Source organism: Musca vetustissima, unplaced genomic scaffold, assembly GCF_032173495.1.
Source record: "Musca vetustissima isolate MV318-11 ecotype Yass unplaced genomic scaffold, APGP_CSIRO_Mvet_v1 utg539, whole genome shotgun sequence".
NCBI lineage: Eukaryota > Metazoa > Arthropoda > Insecta > Diptera > Muscidae > Musca > Musca vetustissima.
The window spans coordinates 148,109-171,154 of record NW_026885358.1 but is presented as its reverse complement, the minus strand read 5'-3'; the positions used below and the strand labels follow the sequence as shown (position 1 = coordinate 171,154).

At 30.7% G+C, this 23,046-nt stretch overlaps 2 protein-coding genes across 3 annotated transcripts in view; both read left to right on the top strand.

The window, feature by feature from the left end:
- LOC133332595 (rho-associated protein kinase 1) overlaps nucleotides 1-9,215 on the top strand; it is a 53,809-nt gene extending 44,594 nt beyond the window's left edge. The window contains exon 10 of one of the 2 annotated variants that reach the window (XM_061540977.1): nucleotides 9,073-9,215. In XM_061540977.1, coding sequence (XP_061396961.1) covers nucleotides 9,073-9,118 — 46 coding nt within the window. In that variant the 3' untranslated portion in view covers nucleotides 9,119-9,215. Of the gene's footprint in view, nucleotides 1-1,860; nucleotides 1,897-9,072 lie in introns of those variants that run through there. The other variant, XM_061540978.1, reaches the window with a different exon arrangement.
- Nucleotides 9,216-21,945: 12,730 nt separating this feature from the next.
- On the top strand, nucleotides 21,946-22,490 carry LOC133332587 (uncharacterized). The gene is made up of 2 exons (XM_061540966.1): nucleotides 21,946-22,089; nucleotides 22,161-22,490. The coding sequence occupies exons 1-2, from the start codon at nucleotides 21,946-21,948 to the stop codon at nucleotides 22,488-22,490; spliced, it is 474 nt and encodes a 157-aa protein (XP_061396950.1).
- The last annotated feature ends 556 nt before the right edge of the window (nucleotides 22,491-23,046 follow it).

Here is a 23,046-nt window from a genome sequence, read left to right as displayed (position 1 = left end):
TCTGGGATTCTGGAATTCTACATAGTGTAAATATACATGTGATTTGATTCTTCGTTCAAAATTCATTAAAATCGTTCTTTGTTTCTTAGGAGATTTTTTAAATTCTTTTCGATATATATTTTTTTCTCTGTCCTGTCCCGTTGTTGTATTATTTTGCTTTCATCTGGTTTCCTTTTTTGGATTGGTATATTTTCTCTCTCCTTTTTTTAAATATATCCCTTAAAATTTAATTCATTTAAATTGAAAACCATCTATTTATTAAATTGAAAATCTTTACAGTTACAGTTATAAACGAAGTGTTTCGTATAATGTCAAATCGACAGCATATCAAAATCGTCCGATGACCCCCACAACGAAATCAATGCAAAAAATGTTTTTGGAAACGTTCTTTTAGAAAAAAAAAAAATGAAAATATATTGATGCAGGTTACAAATTTACGATTTTATTAAAATATATCTTATTCATGACTTTATTCTACCAACATTAAGAGGCACAAGCTGTAAATATTTGCTGTTTTTTTTTCTAAAAAAAATTTAGCTTTCAAAAATGTATATTTTAAAAGATATATAGCAGACATATGTTTTTTAAAAATTCTTTGCCAAAAATCATTTAAAATTTCTATCCGATCTTTGAAAAAACTCAGGAATAATGTGAATTTGTATGGCGATTTGGAAATAGTCTCTCTTAATATTCGACTTATAAACGAATTTTGACCCTTTGTGTGGAGTGTGTGGTATCAAAGCATCAGTAACCACAATTTATGGCCACAAAACACCATAATTTGAAATGCTGAAAATTTGAATCGACCATATTCAGACATTAGACTTGTTTGTAAACGTTTCAAATGAAGAGGACTCCTTTATGAACAAATTTCCCGAAGTACAGAGAAATATCTTACATGTCCTTCGAAGTGAAAAATCCTTTCGTAGACACCGCTGACCGAAAAAATGATAATTAATTGTCGCCGTAATAGATTATTTAGTAGTTCTATAGATTCTAAGGGTTTCAATAATTATATGAAGAGAATTTTCGGTTCACCAAAATCCAAGCTTGTATCATTTAGTACACGTTAGTACGAATTCCCAAAACTTTATACATAGCCCAATCCTACACCACAAACAGTGATCCCTAACTTCAAATTTCAAGAATCCAGCTCTATCGGTTCACCCAAATCCACATTTGGTACCATTTAGTACACATTAGTACGAATTTCCAAAACTTTCAACATAGTCCAATCCAACACTTTTATTACTTTTCGTAACGTTCTAGTACGAGTTTCGAAAAACCCAGTCTTATCTGTCACCTTTGGACTAAGAGTGACGCCAAGCCAAAATTTCAAGCTTCAGCCGTTTCGTCTTCGAAAACTCCATTTCATAGATAATTCCAAAAAAATATTCAATATTATCAATGTTTTCCATTTTTGTCTGTTTAAAAATTAACCAAAACATTCTCTGTTACCACTACTACTACTAATTCTCGTTCTAATTTATTAATGTTTATGTTTATTAATTTATGTGTTTACTAATAATAATATGCTTTACTAAAATTTAATTTTATTAATAATTAAAAAAAATTATTAATTAATTAAAATAAAAAAGAATTAAAACTAAAATACATATTTTTTTTATATATTTAAAACTAATTTATATGTATAATATATTTAATATTTTTAATTGCTGTATATACCTACAATTCATAATACATTTTCGTTAATAATTAAAAAAAAAATAATATTTTTATTTTTTGTTTGTGTAACTTTTATTTTAATTTAATAATATTTTTATTTTTTTTATGTCAGCTTAATTTTGTTTGCAATTTTCAGTTTTTATTTTCTAACATGACCCCTTTTTGTATTTCCAGGCACTAAAGTGTAACTTAAAATTTATTTTTTATTTAGTTGTAGTTTATTCTATAATTTGTTTTATTTAGAAAAAAAAACAAAAAAAAAATGGTTAAAATTATTGTATTATTTTATTAAGCAATTGCCAAAACTCTTTAAAGAGAGCCAATACTAAAAAATATAGATATTTAAATAATAAAAAATATAAAGTATACAAAAAAAATATTTAAATAAAGTAAAAAATATATATTAATTAAATTAAAAAAATACATAATTAAAAAAATATAAAAATTAAAAAAATACAAAATAATAAAAATTATTATTTTAAGTCCTGTATATTCCACTAACTTTAAATGACTAAAAAAAATATAAAATTAAAATCATAATAATACAAAATTAAAAGAATAATAAAAATTATTATTTTAAGATTCGTATATTCCACTAATATTAAGTGAAGGGGAATACATAATTAAAAAATATAAAAATTAAAAAAATATATAAAATTAAAAAAAAAAATAATAATACAAAATTGAAAAAAAATAATTCAAAATTAAAAAATTATAATTATTATTTTATGTCTTGTATATTCCTCCACTAACTTTAAATTAAGTGAATTTTGAATTTGCCTGTCTCCTTTAACTTCCGTTCCCTTTACATTCGGCAACTTGTTTTTCTTTATTAACTTAAACAATGAATTTATTACTTAATTTTAAAGAAAATTTTTATATTATTAGAAAACGGAATTTGTTGTTCTATAATAAGAAAATATTAATCAATTAAAATTTGTGTGTTGCCCATACAAAAATTCTCAAAAGAAATTCAAAATTATATTCTTTGAGTCTAAAAAAAAAAATGAAAAATGGTTTTCCAATTTCTATGTGGAAACAAAATGATCGAATCATGAAAATGTTTGTCCATAAATAGTTTGTTCAATTTCTAGGATGACAATAAAAAACGACCAATTTGAGCCCTAAGTCCCTTTTTTACCTGTCTGACCTATGAAGAGAAAATCAATAGCATACCTTAAAGACAATTTTTTCCAAAGCCCTATCACATATCCTTCGCGGTGAAATGTGTCCTTTTTTTCTTTTATAAATAGTTTTTCTCCATAAATAGTTTTTTTTTCAATTTCTAGGTGGACAAAAAAAAAAAACGACCAATTTGAGGCTTTAGTCCCGTTTCTGCATGTCTGGCCAATGAAGAGAAAATTAAGAGCATACCTTAATGAAACTTTGTTCCAAAGGAGTCAAAGGCCTATCCCATATCCTTTGTGGTGAAATATGTCCTTACAAATAAACAAGAAGAAACAAAAATACCTACATCCAGTCATGAAAATGTTTGTCCAATTTTTATGTTGACACAAAACGACCAATTTGAGGTCTTAGTCCCATTTCTACATGTCTGGTCTATGAAGAGAAAATCAAGAGCATACCTTAATGAAACTTTGTTCCAAAGAAATCAAAGCCCTATCGCATATCCTTCTTGTAGAAAAATGCCCTTACATGAATTCAATATTTTAAAATTTTTCTCCATAAATAGTTTTTTCAATTTCTATGTGGACAGAAAACCATAAATTTGAGGCCTTAGTCCCATTTCTACATGTCTGGCCTATGAACAGAAAATAAAGAGCAAAGAAGTTAAAGCCCTATCGCATATCCTTCGTGGTGAAATATGACCTTGCACGTAATCAATATTTTCAATGAACAAAAATACTTATATGCTGTTGTGAAAATGTTTGTTAAATTTCTATGTGGACACAAAAAGACCAATTTGAGGCCTTAGTCTCGTTTCTACATGTCTGATATATAAAAAGAAAATTAAAAGCATATCCCAATGAAACTTTGTTTCAAAGAAGTCAAAATCCTATCGCATTTCTTTCGTGGTGAAATATGTCCTTGCATGTAAACAATATTTTCAAGGAACAAAAATACCTATGACCAGTCATGACAATTTTTCTCCATAAATTATTTTTTTTCAATTTCTAGGTGCACAAAAAAGACCAATTTGAGGCCTTAGTCCCTTTTCTACGTGTCTGGCCTATAAGGAGAAAATTAAAAACATATCCTAATGAAATTTTGTTCCAAAGATGTCAAAACCCTATCGCATATCCTTCATCAAAAAGTAAAAAAATAAATAAAAGCATATTTAATAGATTTATATGGACCACTTTGAGACCTTAAACATGCATATACACAATTTACCTGTGAGAAGCAATTGTAGATCAATCCTTAATAAACAGTATTTTCTAAGAACAGAAAACGCTATCGAGGATCCTTCGTGGTGTAATTTACGTCTGCCCATAACCCTTAATTTTGTCCTTCAAAACTTTTTACAAATAATTTTTGGATAATTTAAATTGGTGATTTTAAGACCTTGGGCGTGATTCATACATGTTTCATTTGGGAATAGAAAAAATAGAAGAGATCATAATGACCAATTTTCTCAACGATCAGAAACACCTAGAACAGGCCGTTCTAGATGAAACTAGTACCTCTTCAAGGGTCAATTTTGAGTCCTTTGATTTCATTATAGATTCTTCATCTGTGAATAGAAATTAAAGAATATTTTTTCATTGGCCTTTGTTCCAAAGAAGTCAAAGGCCTATCCTTCGTGGTTAAATATGTCCATACATGAAATCAATTGTTTCCAAGGAACAGAAATACCAATATTCTGTCATTAAGTTTCGCATATGAAGATAAAAATAAGAGCCAAAGGCCTATCCCATGTCCTTCACGGTGAAATTTGTCCTTACAACTTACCTTTATTTTGTAAGAACAACAAAATTCAGCCTATGCAGCAATTAAATTAAATCGGTCATTTTGAGACCTTAGGCTTCATCCTATACGTTTTATGTCTGAATAGGAAATGAAGCGACCTCCTTTATGAACATGTTTCTAGAAGAACATAAAATTGTATTACCTATCCTTCGTAAAAAAATCCTTTTTCTCAATTTCTGCTACCATAGAAATTCAATAAAAAAAAATATTATTATAAATTGCCCCATTTGAGGCATAAGACATGATTATACGTGTTTCACTTGTTAAAATTAAGAGCATATCATAATGAACATTATTCCCAAAGAACCCAAAGCTCTAGCGCATGTCCTTCGTGTTGAAACCTGCCCTTACAAGTTAACATAATGGAATTTTTCGTATTCAAACTGAAAATGCAGCCTAAAAATATGCTTCAAAAATCATTAAGTAATGAGCCATTTGCCATAGGCTAACTTAACTAAAATTGAAAAAAAAAATAAAAAATTCAATTTTCTGAATATTTCATAAAAATTCTAAATGGTTAATCAGGGTATTTTGTGTACAAAATTAATTTGAGGAAATGTCATTGAAATTCCATGGCTCCGAAGACCAGATTTTATTTTTAATTTTCAAAATGTTGAGAAGTTCTATTTTATCGAATAATTTTTTAAAACAAATTAAATAGTTGATTAATATTTTCTTATTACTAACAAAATTATCTCCAATTAAAAAAATATAAAATATCTCCATTAAAAAAATATTACAATATATTTTCATAAAAAATAATAATGACTTAAAACAACATATCCCTCGTTTTAGTATTATTTTAAATTAAATTAAAAAAAAAACAATAATAATTTATTTTTATAAATCATATACATTCTTAAACTGTATTTCCAACTAATAATTCCAATGCTTAATAATATCTATAAATAAATAGTTAACTATATATTATAAATATTTTTTATACAAACGAAAAAAAAATAGATTGATTATTTTTTAAGTATTATTATTAAAAAAAAAAACAGAGAAAAACAAAAAAAAATAAATAAAAATTTTAAATTTATGTTGTTAGTTATAATTTCTTTTCTAACTTTGTATATTTTATTATTTTAATTTGCTTTAATTTATTTATCTCTTTTTAGTTATTTAATACATTTGTGTGTTTTTATTTTCAAAAAAAAAAAAAAAAATGTTTTTTTTATTTTATTTAAAAATAAATATTAATTCTTTGAAGTCATTTCCATTTTATGCAATTTTTTATTTAGTTTAAAAAATATATATTTTTTTATGTTATACTGCTTGAATTTGCAAACCATTTCTTATTATTTTATAATTTTTTCGTAATAAAGAGTTTTTGTTTTTTTATATATATTTTCCCATTAATTAACATTGTTTATTTTTTAATTAAATGTGTTTATATATCTATATTTTAATTCTTACAATTTAATGCTTATTTAATTTTAATTTAAATTTAAAAAAATAAAATTTTATATAAAAAATGAAATTGAAAACAAAACCATTGCGTATCATTTTGCTTTTGTTGTTGTCCACGTATATTTTGTTTTGTTCATACGTTTGTATTTTTTTTTTTTGCTTTTTTCATTTTTTGATATTCAGTCCAGCAAAACAAAACTTAAATCAATAAAAACAATAAAAATTAAAATTGACCACAGGACCTACGAAAGTCCTTCGTAATTACCCACAAAAAATAAAAACAAATTTAGTAGATTTAAATGTCCCACTTTGAGGTCTTAAACATGCTTATACATAATTCATCTGTGAATAGCAATTGTAGATCATGTCTTAATGAATAATATTTCCTAAGATCAAAACCCGCTAAGGCGAGCGCTTTATGGTGGAATTTCCGATTCCCCACAACCTTCAGTTGTATACTTTAAAAATTTTTATAACTCATTTTAGTTAATTTAAATTGACGATTTTAAGGCCATGGACGTGATCATATATGTTTCACTCGGAAATAGAAAATGTAGAATAGATCTTAATGAACAAACTTCTCAACGAACACAAATACCTAGCACAGGTCCTTCAAGGTGAAACTAGTACATCTTCAATGGTCCATTTTGAGTCCTTAGACCTTTTTACAGGTTCTTCACCTGTATTAAATTTAAATGGACCATTTTGAGGTCTTAAACATGCTTATACACAATTCACCTGTGAATAGCAATTGTAGATCATTCCTTAATGAACAGTATTTTCTAAGAACAGAAACCGCTAAGGCAAGTCCTTTGCGGTGAAATTTGCGTCTCCCCATAACCTTAATTTTTTTACTTCCAAACTTTTTTATAACTCATTTGATTTAATTTAAATTGACGATTTCAAGACCATGGACGTGATCAAACATGTTTCACTCGGGAATCTTTATGAACGATTTTCTCAACGATCAGAAACACCCAGGACAGGTCCTTCAAGATGCAACTAGTACTTCTTCAATGGTACATTTTGAGCCCTTAGACCTCTTTACAGGTTCTTCACCTGTATTAAATAAAATGAACCTATATGAGGTCTTAAACATGTTTATACATAATTCACCTGTGAATAACAATTGTAGATCATTCCATATTGAACAGTATTTTCTAAGACCAGAAAGCGCTTACGCGGTTTCTTTGGGGTGAAATTTCCATTTCCCCATAACCTTAAATTTTATACTTTAAAACTTTTTTATAACTCATTGTAGTTAATTAAAATTAGTTATTTTAAGGCCATGGACGTGATCATACATGTTTCACTCGGAAATAGAAAACGTAGAAGAGATCTTAATGAAAAAATTTCTCAACAATCAGAAACATCTAGCACAGGTCCTTCAAAGTAAAAACTAGTACTTCTTCAATGGTAAATTTTGAGTCCTTAGACATCTTTATATAATCTTCACCTGTATTAAATTTAAATGGACCATTTTGAGGTCTTAAACATGTTTATACATAATTCACCTGTGAATAGCAATTGCAGATCATTACTTAATGACCAGTATTTTCTAAGAACAGAAACCTCTAATGCGAGTCCTTTGTGGTGAAATTTCCATCTCCCCTTAAACCTCAAAATATTTTAAAAACCCATTTTAGTTAATTTAAATTGACGATTTTAAGGCCATGGACGTGTATGTACATGTTTCACCCGGGAAAAGAAAACGTAGAATAGGTCATTATGAACAATTTTCTCAACGATCAGAAACATCTAGCACATGTCCTTCAAGGTGAAACTAGTCCATCTTCAATGGCCAATTTTTAGCCCTTAGACTTTATTGTAGATTTTTCACCTGTGAATAGAAATAAAAGAGAATTTTAATGACCAATTTTTGTAAATGACACCAACACCAAATGAAGAGCATTCCCTAATGAATAGTTTTTCCACAAACCCGGAAACACCTATTGCAGGTTCTTCGTGCTAAAATCGGACATTCTTCAATTTTGCTCACAAAGAAGTTCAAACGTTTCTATCGACCATTTTGGGACCTCAAAAATATTTGTATTTCTGTTTCTCATGTGAAGGGAAAATGAAGAGCATACCATGACGATACCATAAGTGAATTATCACAGATCCTTTGTACTCAAATATCTGCTCAAGAAGTCATATTTGGCCATATGTATATCGTTTGACAGCCTAAAAGTATGCAATAAAAATTTTATCATTTTTGTCAGGTGAAGGGAAAATAAAGGGCATATCTTGACGACCCCAGAAACAGAATCACCTATCACAGATCCTTTGGTTTGGGAAGTCATTTTTGGTCATATGTATGTCGTCTGGCAGCCTAAAAGTATGCACTAAAAAATTTATAATGTTTCTCAGGTGAAGGGAAAATAAAGAGCACACCTTGACGACCCCAAGATCTGAAACACCTATCGCAGATCCTTCGTGGTAAAACATCTGCTCAAGAAGTCATATTTTTGGTCATATGTATATCGTTTGGCAGCCTAAAAGTATGCATTGAAACCCGTTTATCATATTTCTCATGTGAAGAAAAAAATAAAGGGTATACCTTGACGACCCCAAGAACAGAATGTCCTATCACAGGTCCTTCGTGGTCAAATATCTGCTCAAGAAGTCATATTTGGTCATGTGTATATTGTTTGACAGCCTAAAAGTATGCAATAAAAAATGTTTCTCAGCTGAAGGGAAAATAAAGAGCATACCTTGACAACTCCATGAACTGAATCACCTATCACAGGACCTTTGAGGTCAAATATCTATCTGCCCAAGAAGTTTTATTAGAAGATATCGTTTGACAGCCTAAAAGTATGCATTAAAAAGTTTCAATATTCAATATGCTGGACTGAAGAAAAAAATCCTCCTTCAATTCATATAAAAAAACTCGTCCCTGCTTTTGCACGGCTTCAATTCCCAGCCATTTTCAATTTTTTTTTATTTTGTTTCACATTAAATATTGAACCTTATAATTAATTGCAATACCATTTTTTATTTTCAAATATTAATATTTCAATTTTGTTTGTTCTATTACAGCCGTTTGAAAATCTTACAACATCAATTATCATCGCCAAAATCGTAGTAGGACACCCCAATATTCGTCATCATTCTCGTCACAGTTTTCACAGCGTCTAAGTAATCGTTTGCTCAACAGTTTTATACGGCGTTTCAGGGCCAAACGAAGTAATGAGTGAAAGTTTTCTTTTAGTTAACAAATTTTCAAATACAAAAAAAAAATAATAATAATAATAATGGTACTTAAACATAAAATGCATTGAACGAATTTAATTTTTAGTTTTTTAAGTAAAAAAATATATAAAAGGGAGAAGGAAGGTTTTAAATTTTAAAAATAATAATAATAAATTTAAATATTTCAATATTTTGTGTGAATTATTTTTTAATGCCAGTTTTTTGTTAATTAAAAAAATAAGCCGTTATTTGGAAATATATTTTTTGTTTTACAAAAACTGGTTTAAAGAATAATATTTAAAAATATTAACATTAAAGAATAGGGTTTCAAATAAAAATAATTAATAAATAAATAAAAAAAAAATAAAAAAATTAATAAATAAATAAAAAAATATATAAAAAATTAAAAATATAAAATAAAAAATATATGCACTTCCTCTCTTGATAATTAAATTAATTTTTTTATATATATAAAAAATATACATTTGTTATACTAAGCGAATTTTGTTGATTAAGTTACATTCCTATAAATATTTTGTTTTCTTTATTTATTGTTTTAGTTATTAAAAATAGGAAAAAAACAAATTTTATATAAACATACAAAAAAAAAACATACTAACCCAAAAGCTTTAATAATTTAAAGCATTTATAGAATTATTAAATATAATTATTTGTTTTAAACATCGCACAGTATACACAAAACAATTGGCTGCCAATAAAAAAATAAAATTTTTTTCAAAACATTTTTTTCAATACAAGAAATATTTTATAAAAAAAAATTAAAATACTTAAATGACTTACAAAATAATGAAATTATTTTCAAAACAATTTTTTTTTCTCAATACAAGAAATATTTTATATAAAAATATTGTCTAGGAAAAAATACAACTTCAAAATATTTTCGAAAAATTATAGAATGTAAAATTGTGGATACTTTACAAAGAAATAAATTAATAAAAAAAAAAACAGAATTTGAGTTTTGTTGCCAAACCAAACCAAGGGTTGTCACTTCCAAGAAGGTTACAAAATATAATTGAAAGAAATATTGATAAACAAATAAACAATATAATTTTTATTTTAATAAATATTATATACATATCTAACATTTTCGTAATGATTTCAAAATTATTTCAAAAATAATTTTCATAGCGAGAAAAAAAGTCAAGTTTAAACAAATGTTTTTATTTTATTTAATAAAATAGTTTTTAAATGTGTTCAAATAAAATATATTAAAAAAATTTGGAATAAAATTAAAAAAAAACTTGATTAAAATATTAAATATTATTAAAAAAATAATAATAAAAAAACAATATTTTACTTATTTTGATATTTTTAAAAATTAAGAAAAAAATCGAAAATAATTTGAAAATGAAAAATATTAAATTAAAAAATTTTGTTATAAAAAGTGTGGCGGAAACTGCCGCTCCCCCATTCAAAATGGCACTGTGCTTTAATTTTAGTTAAATTTAATTTTAATTACAATAAAAAAACGAAAAACAATCCTTAACAATAAAAAAACAAATTAAATAAACTAAAAAAAATAAAATTTCAAATAATCAAAAAATAAGACTTACAAAACAAATATGCAATAAAATAAATGACATTATAAAAAGAGGTGCCTTGTAAATACTTTAGTTCATTTATAGTAATGATAAAATTATAGTAATGATAAAAATATATAAATTTTAAATTGTATTTTTTTTTTGATAAATATAATACTTTTATAAGTACAATAAAATTTAGCAATAGAAATAACAGCTAGAATATCTGACAAAAATATATATAAAAATATATATTTCAATATTTTTAGAATACACTTACAAACGATATATATCAATCATACAACATCAATCATATCTTTAAAAATTAATACATTTTCATATCATTATTTTTTGAAAAAAGAAACAACTCAAAAATCATAAGGAATTACACATATAGTGTTCATCATGACGAAATCAAAATTATATTATAACAAATTACTATTATATATCAAAATTAAATTAAAAAAAATTATTAAAACCAAAAAACATTTTATAATCTTGCATGAAAGAAAAAAAAAAATAATAAATATTTTGATAATATCTAATAATTAATATTTTTATTTTGGAAATATATCTAAAAAATAGGTAAGTATATTTTCAAGATCGGGAAGATTGTATTTAAAAAAAATCAAATCTGTAGTTCTCAAGTTCCACAGTTGATCCAAGTCTGCTGCACGTCTTTCACGTTGATACCATCAGCTTGGACTTCTCGCCGCTTACTGCCAGACCCACTTTGGCAGACTCCTTCTCAATTTGTTCAAAGGTGGCTGTTACCGCTTTCAGTGTTCGACTTATTATGTCGATGTCATCGGCGAGTAACATGTGTTGTTTGGTGTACAGAGTGCCATTTCTGTTCACCTTTGCGTCTCGTATTACCTTTTCCAGCAGGATGTTAAAAAAATCAGACGACAAATTGTCTTCTTGACTGAATCCTCGTTTGGTATTGAAGGGCTCCGATAGGTCCTTTCCGACTTTAACTGCTGACCTTGTGCCACTTAAAGTTATCCTGCATAGCCGTATTAATTTTGCAGCAATTCCAAACGCAGACATGGCTTTATACACATCTGAACGGATAGGGCAATCGAATGCGGCTTTAATAGATGGAATGTGTAGATGCGTTTTTCGTGGGCTATTTTCCAGGATATGGCGCAGAGTGAAAATCTGGTCAATGGTGGACTTGCCAGGTCTGACGCCGCATTGGTATGGTCCAATAATGTCATTGACCATTGGCTACAGTCGTTCACACACATCACGCTGGATATCACTTTGTAGGCGATGGGAAGGTGACTTATTCCTCTATAGTTGGCACCAGGGATGGTCCGTGTGACGAATTTTTAGGTTTTCGATTGTCAAAAAGGTGTAAACGTCGAAAACGTCATATACCTGTATAAAATGTAAAAAATGTAGTAAACGCCATTTATTTCAATATTATCACCATATACAATTATTTTCACGAATATATATTATTTTTACATATAACTGACTATTCCTTACTAGAACTGATAAAAATTTCTAAACTTTTTTGAGAAGAAAATTTTGAAATTTTATATGGGTTTGAGTAAAGCATACGTAATTTCCAAATTTATTAATGGAAATAGCTATTTTGTCAAAAACCTAATGGTTTTGGGTAGGTTTCCGACGTTTCTGACGTATGTATTATACGTCGGAAATGTATGTCATTTACGTCACTGTTTCTGACGGACCATCTCTGGTGGGCACATATTGTCTTGTCTCCTTTTTTGTACACGGGACTCAGCATCCTGTCTGAGGTTCCAATCCAATTGGGCATGTATTCCTCTAGCCAAATTGTACTAATCAGCTGGTACACGCTCCTTACCAGCATCTGACCACCAGTCTTAAATGGTTCAGTTTGTAACCTGCTGCTTTATTATTCTTCAGCCGATTGATTGCTATTCTGACTTTATCTTGGCTAGGTGGTATACACTCTATACCATCATCTATTATTGGTTCTGGGGTATCCACATCACCGCTTCTAGTTGATACCAGAAGTTTTTCAAAATGCTCCTTCCATATCCTCAGCACGCTGTCTGTATCTGTCACCAGGTTTTCTTCTTCATCTCTACAGGAGGATGTGACTGCACCAAAGCCTTCGGTTTGGTGTTTTACCCGTTGCAACGCGTTGGTAGAATTTTCGGACTTCATTCTGTACATCTCGATTTACTCACGCTCCCGTTTTTCTTGTTCTATCTTCTTTTTTCTGAAAACACGTTTCTCTTCTCTCCTTTTCTCCCGATAATTCTCCATCTCACTGCGTGTTGGTACTGTCCGCAGGGTTGCCCTATACGCTGCGTTTTTCCACATCAGTAGCATTACGACACTCCTGATCGTACCATGGGTTTCTTGATGGTGGTCTTTGGTACCCAAGTGTTGCTTTTGCTGTAGTTTGTTGGGAGTGGGCAATTCTCTGCCACTGTGCTTCTATAATATTATCGGGACAAGAAGTGATTTCTTCAAGCATATGGGTAAGTTGAGCGGAGTAGGCCTCGGCTACCTGTTGTGTTTGCAGCTTTTCGACGTCGAGTTTCCGTGTTGTATTAGATCGCACCTTTGCTGCAACATTAAGACGGGTGCGTACCTTGGCTGCCACAAGGTAATGGTCCGAATCGATATTCGCTCCTCGGATCGATCGAACGTTTAAAACACTGGATCAATGCCTTCCGTCCATCACAACATGATCGATTTAATTTCTCGTTGTTCGATCGGGAGACATTCAAGTGGGCTTGTGTATATCGAGATGCCTTTGCCATGTTAAAGCCAATCGGAACCGTTGCTTGGTATCTATCATCCTTTACGCCATCCACGTCTATTTGTAGCACTCGAAAAATTTGGTTTAAAAAATCCACGCCTATTTGTAGCACTAGAAAACCAGTAAGGAAAGTTGTAAAGTCGGACTGGGCCGACTATATGATACCCTTCACCACTTTGGAGATATTCTACATAAGTATCATTACAGATGTCGCAATTTGACATGAAATTGAACGAACTTAAAAATGCGATCTTTATCTATAAGTAAGCCGACTAACATCAATCCTTACACATGTCATTCTGCAATCTATTCCATATTTTGTAAATAGACTTTAAGCAAACTTTAAGCACGCTATTTGGTATGCTTCACTGTTTCAAAAGTAATATCAATCAAGCACCCATTGATGATTTTTTTGGTCGAAATTATATATGGAAGCTATGCTATATCTAAATCTGACCCGATTTCAAAGAAACTTGCCCGATATTAATTTATATTAATTTCAGTACGTTTTGTCAATCGGCAAATCGAAAGATATATAGGGACTTTGGAGACCCATTTACCTTAAATCGGACGAAAATATATATCGGAACTATATATAAATCTGACGCGATTTTCTCGAAACTTAATTATTGACCTAATTCAGTACTTTATGCCAAATTTCGTGCAAATCGAATGATATATAGGGACTTTGGTGCACCATTTACCTTAAATCGGACGAAACTATATTTGGGAGCTATATCTAAATCTGACCCGATCTTTCCCAATTTCAATAGGGTTCGTCCAAATAAGTGACTTGTGCCAAATTTCATCCAAATGCATTATTTTTATTTTTTTTTGGTAGCTTATAATAACTAGGCGTTAAAAAATTTATATATTCTGACATTTATGCATTAAAATTGTGTGTTCCGTGACATGATATCATTATATTGAAATACTAAAAAATGAAATAAATAAAAAACCTGAAATAACATCGATCCTGATCTTAGTCAAAACATTTTGAATTTCAATGAGAATTCAAATTCCATTGCAAATTAGCAAGTCCGGCCCTAGAAACTACCAAGCGCAAGGTAAGTAACTTCTATCTAGTTTCGTTTTTTTTTTCGAAAAAAATCATAAAATTGAATGGTTATTCCATGCTAATTTACTCTTTTGCATTTCAAAATGTTTCAAAAAAAAGTAAAACTTGAAAAATCAGAAAAAGCAAATATTCAATATTTGTTTTTTTTATTTTAAATTAAAATAATTTTTAACAGGTTTTTCAAAGGTCTCCATTGAAAAAAAAAACACACCGACGTTTTGGTGACGTTAAACCATCCCGAGAAATAAAATATTGAGAAGCAGCTGGAACACTATTTGTTGATTAGTTATCGATTCGATCAATAATGATGGGTTTGAATTCAACTTCTCCTCTTTTTTTCATTAAAATAAATTAAAATTATAATGGTATTGTTGTTGTCTTTACTATGCGACAGATAAAGTTGTTTTTATTGCGGTCTATATGAATTGTATGTGGGCTCGAATGTGTGTGCGTGTGTGTGTGGATGGTATTGTGCAAACTCCAATCTGAATTTCTTGATTTGTTTGTCTTTTATTCAATTTTTTTTATATGTCAATGTTAATTTCTAGTTCAAGGTTAGTGAATATTGAATAAAATCACACATACACACACACAGCCACAGATACAGATACAAGAGCACATTACTGCATCACTCCAAAAAAAAAAAAAAAAAAAAATCAGTAAGGAAAATAGTAAAGTCGTGCGGGACCGACTATATGATACCCTTCACCACTTTGATTAACACACATCATTCTAGACCCAATTCATTACGTTATGCCAAATTTCGTGCAAACCGAATGATATTGAGGGGCATTGGTACACCATCAACTTTAATTCGGACGAAAGTATATATGTGAGCTATATCTAAATCTGAACCGATTTTCACGAAACTTGGCAGACATCACTCCAGGCCCAATTCAATGCCAAATTTACATAACATCGGACGAAACTTAGCACACATCATTCTGGACCTAATTCAGCACCCTACACCAAATTTCGTGAAAAACGAAGGATATATAGGGACATTGGTGCACTATTTACCTAAAATCGGACGAAAATATATATGGCAGCTATATCTAAATCTGAACCGATTTTCACGAAACTTTGCATATGTAATTCTAGACTCAATTCAATGGGCTATACCAAATTGCGTGCAAATCGAATGATATATAGAGACTTTGGTGCACCACTTACATTAATTCGGACGAAAATATGTATGGGAGCTATATCTAAATCTGAAGCGATTTTCACGAAACTTGGCAGATATCACTCTAGGCTCAATTCAATACTTTATGCCAAATTTCGTGCAAATCGAGGAATATATAGGGACTTTGTCACTTCATTTTTCCTAAAATCGGGGGAAACAATATATGAGAGCTATAACTAAATCTGAACCGTTTTTCCTCAAAACTTAACACACGTCATTCTAGACTGAATTGAGAACACCGTGCCAAATTTCCTGAAAATCAAAAGATATATAGGGTCTGTGGTTCCCCATTTACCTTAAATCGGACGAAAAAATATATGGGAGCTATATCAAAATCTGAACCGATTTTCGCGAAATTTAACACACATCATTCTGGACCTAATTCAGCACCCTATGCTAAATTTCGTGCAAATCGAAAGATATATAGGGACTTTGGTGCACCATTTACATTAAATCGGACGAAAATATATATGGGAGCTATATCTAAATCTGAACCGATTTTCACGAAACTTAGCACACATCATTCTGGACCTAATTCAGCACCCTATGCCATTCTAGACCTAATTCATTACGCTGTGCCAAATTTCGTGCAAATCGAAAGATATATAGGTGCTTTGGTACACCATTTACATAAAATCGGACTAAAATATATATGGGAGCTATAACTAAATCTGAACCGATTTACAGGAAACTTAGCGCACATTATTCTAGACCTAATTCAGTGCGTTATGCAAAATTTCGTGCAAATCGAAAGATATGTAGGGACTGTGGTGCACCATTTTCATTAAATTGGACGAAATTATATATGGGAGCTATATCTAAACCTGGACCGATTTTCAGGAAACTTAGCACACATCATTTTAGACCTAATTCATTACGCTGTGCCAAATTTCGTGCAAACCGAAAGATATTAAGGGAGTTTGGTACACCATTTACCTTAAATCGGACGAATGTATATATGGGAGCTATATCTTAATCTGAACCGGTTTTCACGAAACTTAGCACACATCATTCTAGACTTAATTTAGTGCGCTATACCAAATTTCGTGCAAATCGAAAGATATATAGGGACTTTGGACTAATATATATATATGGGAGCTATATCTAAATCTAAACCGGTTTTCACGAAACTTAGCACACATTATTCTGGACCTAAGTCAGCACCCTATGCCAAATTTCGCGCAAATCGAATTATATATAGGGGCTTTAGTACACCATTTACATAAAATCGGACGTAAATTCGGACTAATATATATATATGGGTGCTATATCTAAATCTGAACCGATTTCCAGGAAACTTAACACACGTCATTCTAGACTCAATTGAGAACACCGTGCCAAATTTCGTGAAAATCGAAAGATATATAGGGACCTTAAATCTGACGAACATATATATGAGAGCTATATCTAAATCTGAACCGATTTTTCTCAATTTCAATAGGGTTTGTCCTTGGGCCAAATAGATGAGCTGTGCCAAATTTCTTCCAAATCGGATCATAAATGCGACCTATACTTTGTTTACAATTTAACATCTACAGACGGATGGACGGTCGGACATGCATAAATCGACTCAGAACGTGATTCTATGCTTTTTCTCAAAAGGAACCATGTTTGTATCTCGTTTCCTTTTGCCAGTTACAAACATATGCACAAAGACCTGTACCACAGAGTGGTGTAGGGTATAAAAAAACTGAAATACCAAAACTAAATTGATACCTAAATTTTGATGTCATTTTTCCAGAATCTTAAATTAAAAATAAATTTGAAAAATGATTCTCACATATCAAAATTTTTTTTTAAATATTTCTTCGAAGTCATTAATAAGCGTGGATGTTTAAAATATTTTTGAAAACATGTTTCGAAGTAAAAATCTTGCCATCCACGTTGCACTGGATTTTCGCAAACTATTTCGGTTTTCGTGAGGGAAGATTTGTGTAATCTTCAAAATATTAATGGCAATGAACCCTGACGTCAAAACATAAATAAAGATAAATCGTCAAAACTACAACCTCATTCACGGTTAATGATTGTCGTATTCACACACACACACACACACACACACACACACACCCGAACTACTCCACAAAATACAATCAAAAAAGAAAAAAATCACTGCCGATGTTTCGGCAGTTTAATTTTGTTTTATTAACTGAACTACCCATCGCCATCGATAAACGTGTGTTTCAAATTTTTTTATTTCAAGTTACGCTGATGTCTTGAATATTGAATATTTATGAAAATTTTGCTCTAATTTAACAATTAACAAATCCGTAATGGAAGAGAAGACCAAAAAAAATACACAACAAACAAAAATAAAGCGTGGCTTGTCTGTTCAATCGGGTGTATAAATAATTTAATTTAATGTTTTTTTGTTTTCGAAATGTTATAATTATGTTTATGCGGTATGATAGGTGGGTTTCCCCACCCCCTCGATCCACCAACGCGACATGAAAATATTTCTTGTGTTAATTCAACCTTTTTGTCTATGAATTCGCTTCCTCTAGGTAGTGCAACTGAAATGCACAATTTTTTTCAGTTTCACATGCATTGCAATGCAGAAGAGGTTTCAATTTTTTTAGTGGGATTGATTGTTTTTAAGTTTTATTTTGATAACATATTTAAGTATTCCGTTGTATTGTATTCCGTTTAGACAATTGCCCATTAAAGTGAAATGCATTTCGGCTACTTTGCATATTCAATGCAATGACATTTTTTTGGTGATGGGAATTCGAAATGCATTTTTTTTTGAAATTAGGGAAAAACCTAGAAGAAGTAAAAGTTACAAAAAAAAAATAAAAATTAAAGAGTAAAAGTTTCGGAAAAAACTACTTAAAAAAATCTACGCTTATTGGTCTCTGAAAAAAATATTTAAAAAATCTACGCTTATTGGTCTTTAAAAAAATACTTAAAAAATATATAAACCAGTAAGGAAAGTAGTAAAGTCGGATTGGGCCGACGATATGATACCCTTTACCACCTTGGGTATATTCAACAGATGAATCCTAACAGACGTAGCATTTTTAAAGGACCAGTAAAATGAAATTGCATCATTCGGCAACCGATACTAAATTGTTCATTTGGTCAGATATAGAAGCTATATCTATATCTGAACCGATTTCAGGAAACTTAACACACATTATTCTAGGCCTAATTCATTACGCTGTGCCACATGACGTGCAATTCGGAAGATATATAGGAGCTTTGGTAGGCCCATTTACCTTAAATCGGAAGAAAATATAAATGTGAGCTATATCTAAATATGAACCGAATTTCACGAAATTTGGCACATTTAATTCTGGTCCTATTTCAGTACGCTATGCCAAATTTCGTGCAAATCGAAAGATATATAGGGACTTCGATGCACCATTTACATAAAATCGGACGAAAATATATATGGGAGCTATATCTAAATCTGAACCGATTTTCACAAAACTTAACATATGTAATTCTAGACTCAATTCAATGCGCTATACCAAATTTCGTGCAAATCGAAAGATATTTAGAGACTTTGGTCCACCATTTATATAAAATCGGACAAAAATATATATGGGGGCTATATCTAAATATGAACCGATTTTCACGAAACTTAGCACACATCATTCTATATCTAATTCATTACGCTGTACCAAATTTCGTGCAAAGCGAAAGATATATAAGGTCTTTGGTACACCATTTACTTAAAATCGGACGAAAATATATATGGGAGCTATATCTAAATCTGAAACGATTTTCACGAAACTTAGCACACGTTATTCTAAACTTAATTCAATACGCTATGTCAAATTTCATACAAATCGAAGGATAGATAGGGACTTTGGTGCACTATTTACCTAAAATCGGATAAAAGTATATATGGGTGATATATCTGAATCTGAAGCGATTTTCACGAAACTTAGCACACATCATTCTACACTTAATTCAGTACGCTGTGCCAAATTTCGTACAAATCGAAAGATGTATAGGGGCTTTGGTGCTCTATTAACATAAAATCGTATGAAAATATATATGGGAGCTATATCTAAATCTGAACCGATTTTCACAAATTTCAATAGGGTTCGTCCTTGGGCCAAATAAGTGACTTGTGCCAAATTTCTTCCAAATCGGATCATAAATGCGACCTGTACTTTGTTTACAATTTTACATCTAGAGACGGATAGTGGCCCATTTACCTTAAATCGGACAAAAATATATATGTGTACCCGTTTTTTTTTTTAGAAACTTGGTACATATCATTCTGGACCTATTTTAGTACGCTATGCCAAATTTCGTGCAAATCGGAAGATATATAGGGACTTTGGTGCATATATCGGACGAAAATATATATATCAGCTATATGTAAATCTGAACCGATTTTTTCCCAATTTCAATAGGGTTCGTCCCTGGGCCAAATAAATGTGCTATGCCAAATTTCATCCAGGCGGACGGACGGACTCAGAAAGTGATTCTATGGAATTCATTCTACCCGTTACAAACATATGCACAAAGACATAATACCCTGTACCGCAGCGGGGTGAAGGGTATATATATATATAAAAACCAGTGAGCGGAGCAGTATAGTAGGACGGGGCCGACCATACGATACCCTACACAACTACCACGGAACTCAAACTTTCTGCGCAGGTTTATTCCGAGCCTGGGCAATATTTCGTGATATTTTGCACCCTCTTGCCCGATTAGAGGTAAACAGCACCTCTTCCTTACATTGACATATTTTACAAATATTACGAGTATTCAGTACAGCTCTGGTCCAGATTCCCTTCACAGTGGGTTGTGTTGTGGTGTTCGGCTTTCAATTGTGACCTGTAGATCGACTCGGAAATAACACAAAAAATTATGTTTTTGGTCCACTCCATTACAAAATTATTATCTGACTATAGGCGTTGTCCTTGACCATAACTGGAACCTCATGGAACATTTCAAAGCGCTCAGCGTTATATTTGCGCTCTCTAGAGTGATAATGGGTTACTAAATAATATGCGAATACAGAGATACCTGTAAATATTTAGGTGTAACTCCCACATCCGAGCACAAAAATTTAATTGGTATAAATTTAAAGATCAACCACTCCTCTTGGATATAATATCAACTTCTCGGGTCTATGTCCTTCAGGGGTAGATATATATGCTATAGAATACAGATTTTGTAATTTTTCACACAAAACTCAGGTTTCATTTGACCCGCTAAATATTGACCTATGCTTAACAAAGAATTCATGTTTATTCTTTGGCCCGATGCCCTCGTCCATGTAAGGGCATGTTCGGGGTATAATTGCGGCCTCTGGAGCGACCAGAAAACCAGACAAAAATAAAGTAAATATTAACCGATATTTACCAAAAATAATTGGGGTCTTCATTGGTCAAATCCCATCCTACATGCAAAATTTCGCGAAGATTGGGCCATAACTGTGGACTATATCGTGTTTACAAATTATAATGGACAGACGGGCGGACACACATGTCTAGATCGACTCAGCTAGTCGAGATATGACGATCGGTATACTTAAAGGTGGGTCTAGGACCAATATTGCGCGGCGTTACAAACTCTTGGGGCTGCCCAGAGTTATAATACCCTAACAACATAGTTGTGAAGGGTATAAATATGCATGGATTCTTGGATTCTATTTTTGGTCCCCAAAAAAATTATCTAGAAAATCCGCTCCTATTTTTGGTCCCCAAAAAAATTATTTAAAAAATACACCCCATGTTTTGATCACAAAAAAAAAATTATTTAAAAAATAATTTCAGAAATTCACACATAATTGGTGTATGAAAAAATAATTAAGTGCTTGTATATGTGTTCTAAAATTAATTATCTGAGAATGGGTCATGTAAAGTCTGTAATCTGAATAAAGCATGCAAACAAAGCTCACGTGTCGTATTATTACAAATGTTTGGTATATTCCCTGTTAGCACCCAATTAATATAAATTAAGGTCCGACAATAGCGTTTAATTATTATTAAAAAAGTTTTCACTAAAATTACAATGGAAGTATTAATCGCAGTTGGAATAATAATAACGCTGATGATCTCTACAAAATTAGTTGAGGCATCCTTAATACCCTTAAAGGCAAGAATTATTTTTTAAAATAAACATTTTTACATATTTTTCCTAATCTATTTTACTACACCAGCAAACCTGGACCTATGAAATGAAATCCATAGAAACCCATTCGGATAATCCGGATTTGGTGAGTTTCCACGACTTCAAAGTGGAGAGGATACGTCGTGGTGTCTATGCCGCTTCGGGGAGATTTATACAAAATTTTGATATTGTGGAAGGTGATGATTCGGAGGTTAACCCAAAGGACATTTTTTTTCTACTTAGAAACCAATGAAAATGTTCCCTTCTGCTTCTGCTTTATAGATTGAATTCCTTTCGTATCGCAGTGAAAATGGTGTTCGCCCCTATAGGCCCCTACCATTTAGGGTGCAACGTCAACATTTCTTTTCATATTTGAATTCATTTTATCGTCTGATAATGGATACCCTGAAGGATTGTTCCAATATGCCGGTGTTTGAGGATAAATTTCAGCCTCCATTTGAAAAGAAAACCTACATCTTGGACAAATGCCAATTTAATCAGGAAGAATTTCCACAACACCTGCAGGAGGGGTTCTATAAAATTGTGGTCAATGGTTATGGTGCTGCCAATTGGAATTTGATTTTAGTAGTTCAAGTTCAAAATGAGTGGTGAAAATAAATATTTTGAAAGACGTGTATATTATAAATCAATGTTTTCGAAATCATAAATAGGCGTGGATTTTTATATAATTTTTTTCTAAATCATTTGTTGTTTTTGTTATTCAAGACCAACGATAGGCGTGGATTTTTAAAATAAGTTTTCCAGAGACCAATACTAGTCGTGGATTTTTAAAATATTTTTTTCGTGACCAAAAGAGGCGTGGATTTTTATATAATTTTTTTCTAAATCATTTGTTGTTTTTTTATTCAAGACCAACGATAGGCGTGGATTTTTAAAATATTTTTTTAGAGACCATTATTCAATCGCATTTTAGATAATATTTGTGAATGGCGCCCAACGTGGGATATCAGCTATTTATTTATTCATCCGAGACAGACTCAATGAATTTAATTCGGGATTTCCATTTCAATAGAAATTGTTTATTCTACAGAATAATTGATATTCCCAACTTCCTCCGATTAAAGATATTTTTCAATCATCGTTTTATGTAACATTTGAAAATGGCGCCCAACGTTATTCTCTTTATTATGGAGTAAATATGTTATTT

Excerpts from the sequence above, each read along its gene's own strand:
- LOC133332587 (XM_061540966.1), top strand. The coding sequence starts at position 21,946 with ATGAAATCCATAGAAACCCATTCGGATAATCCGGATTTGGTGAGTTTC. Across the intron at positions 22,090-22,160 it reads TGGAAGGTGATGATTCGGAG|ATTGAATTCCTTTCGTATCG; the intron begins GTTAACCCAAAG and ends TCTGCTTTATAG.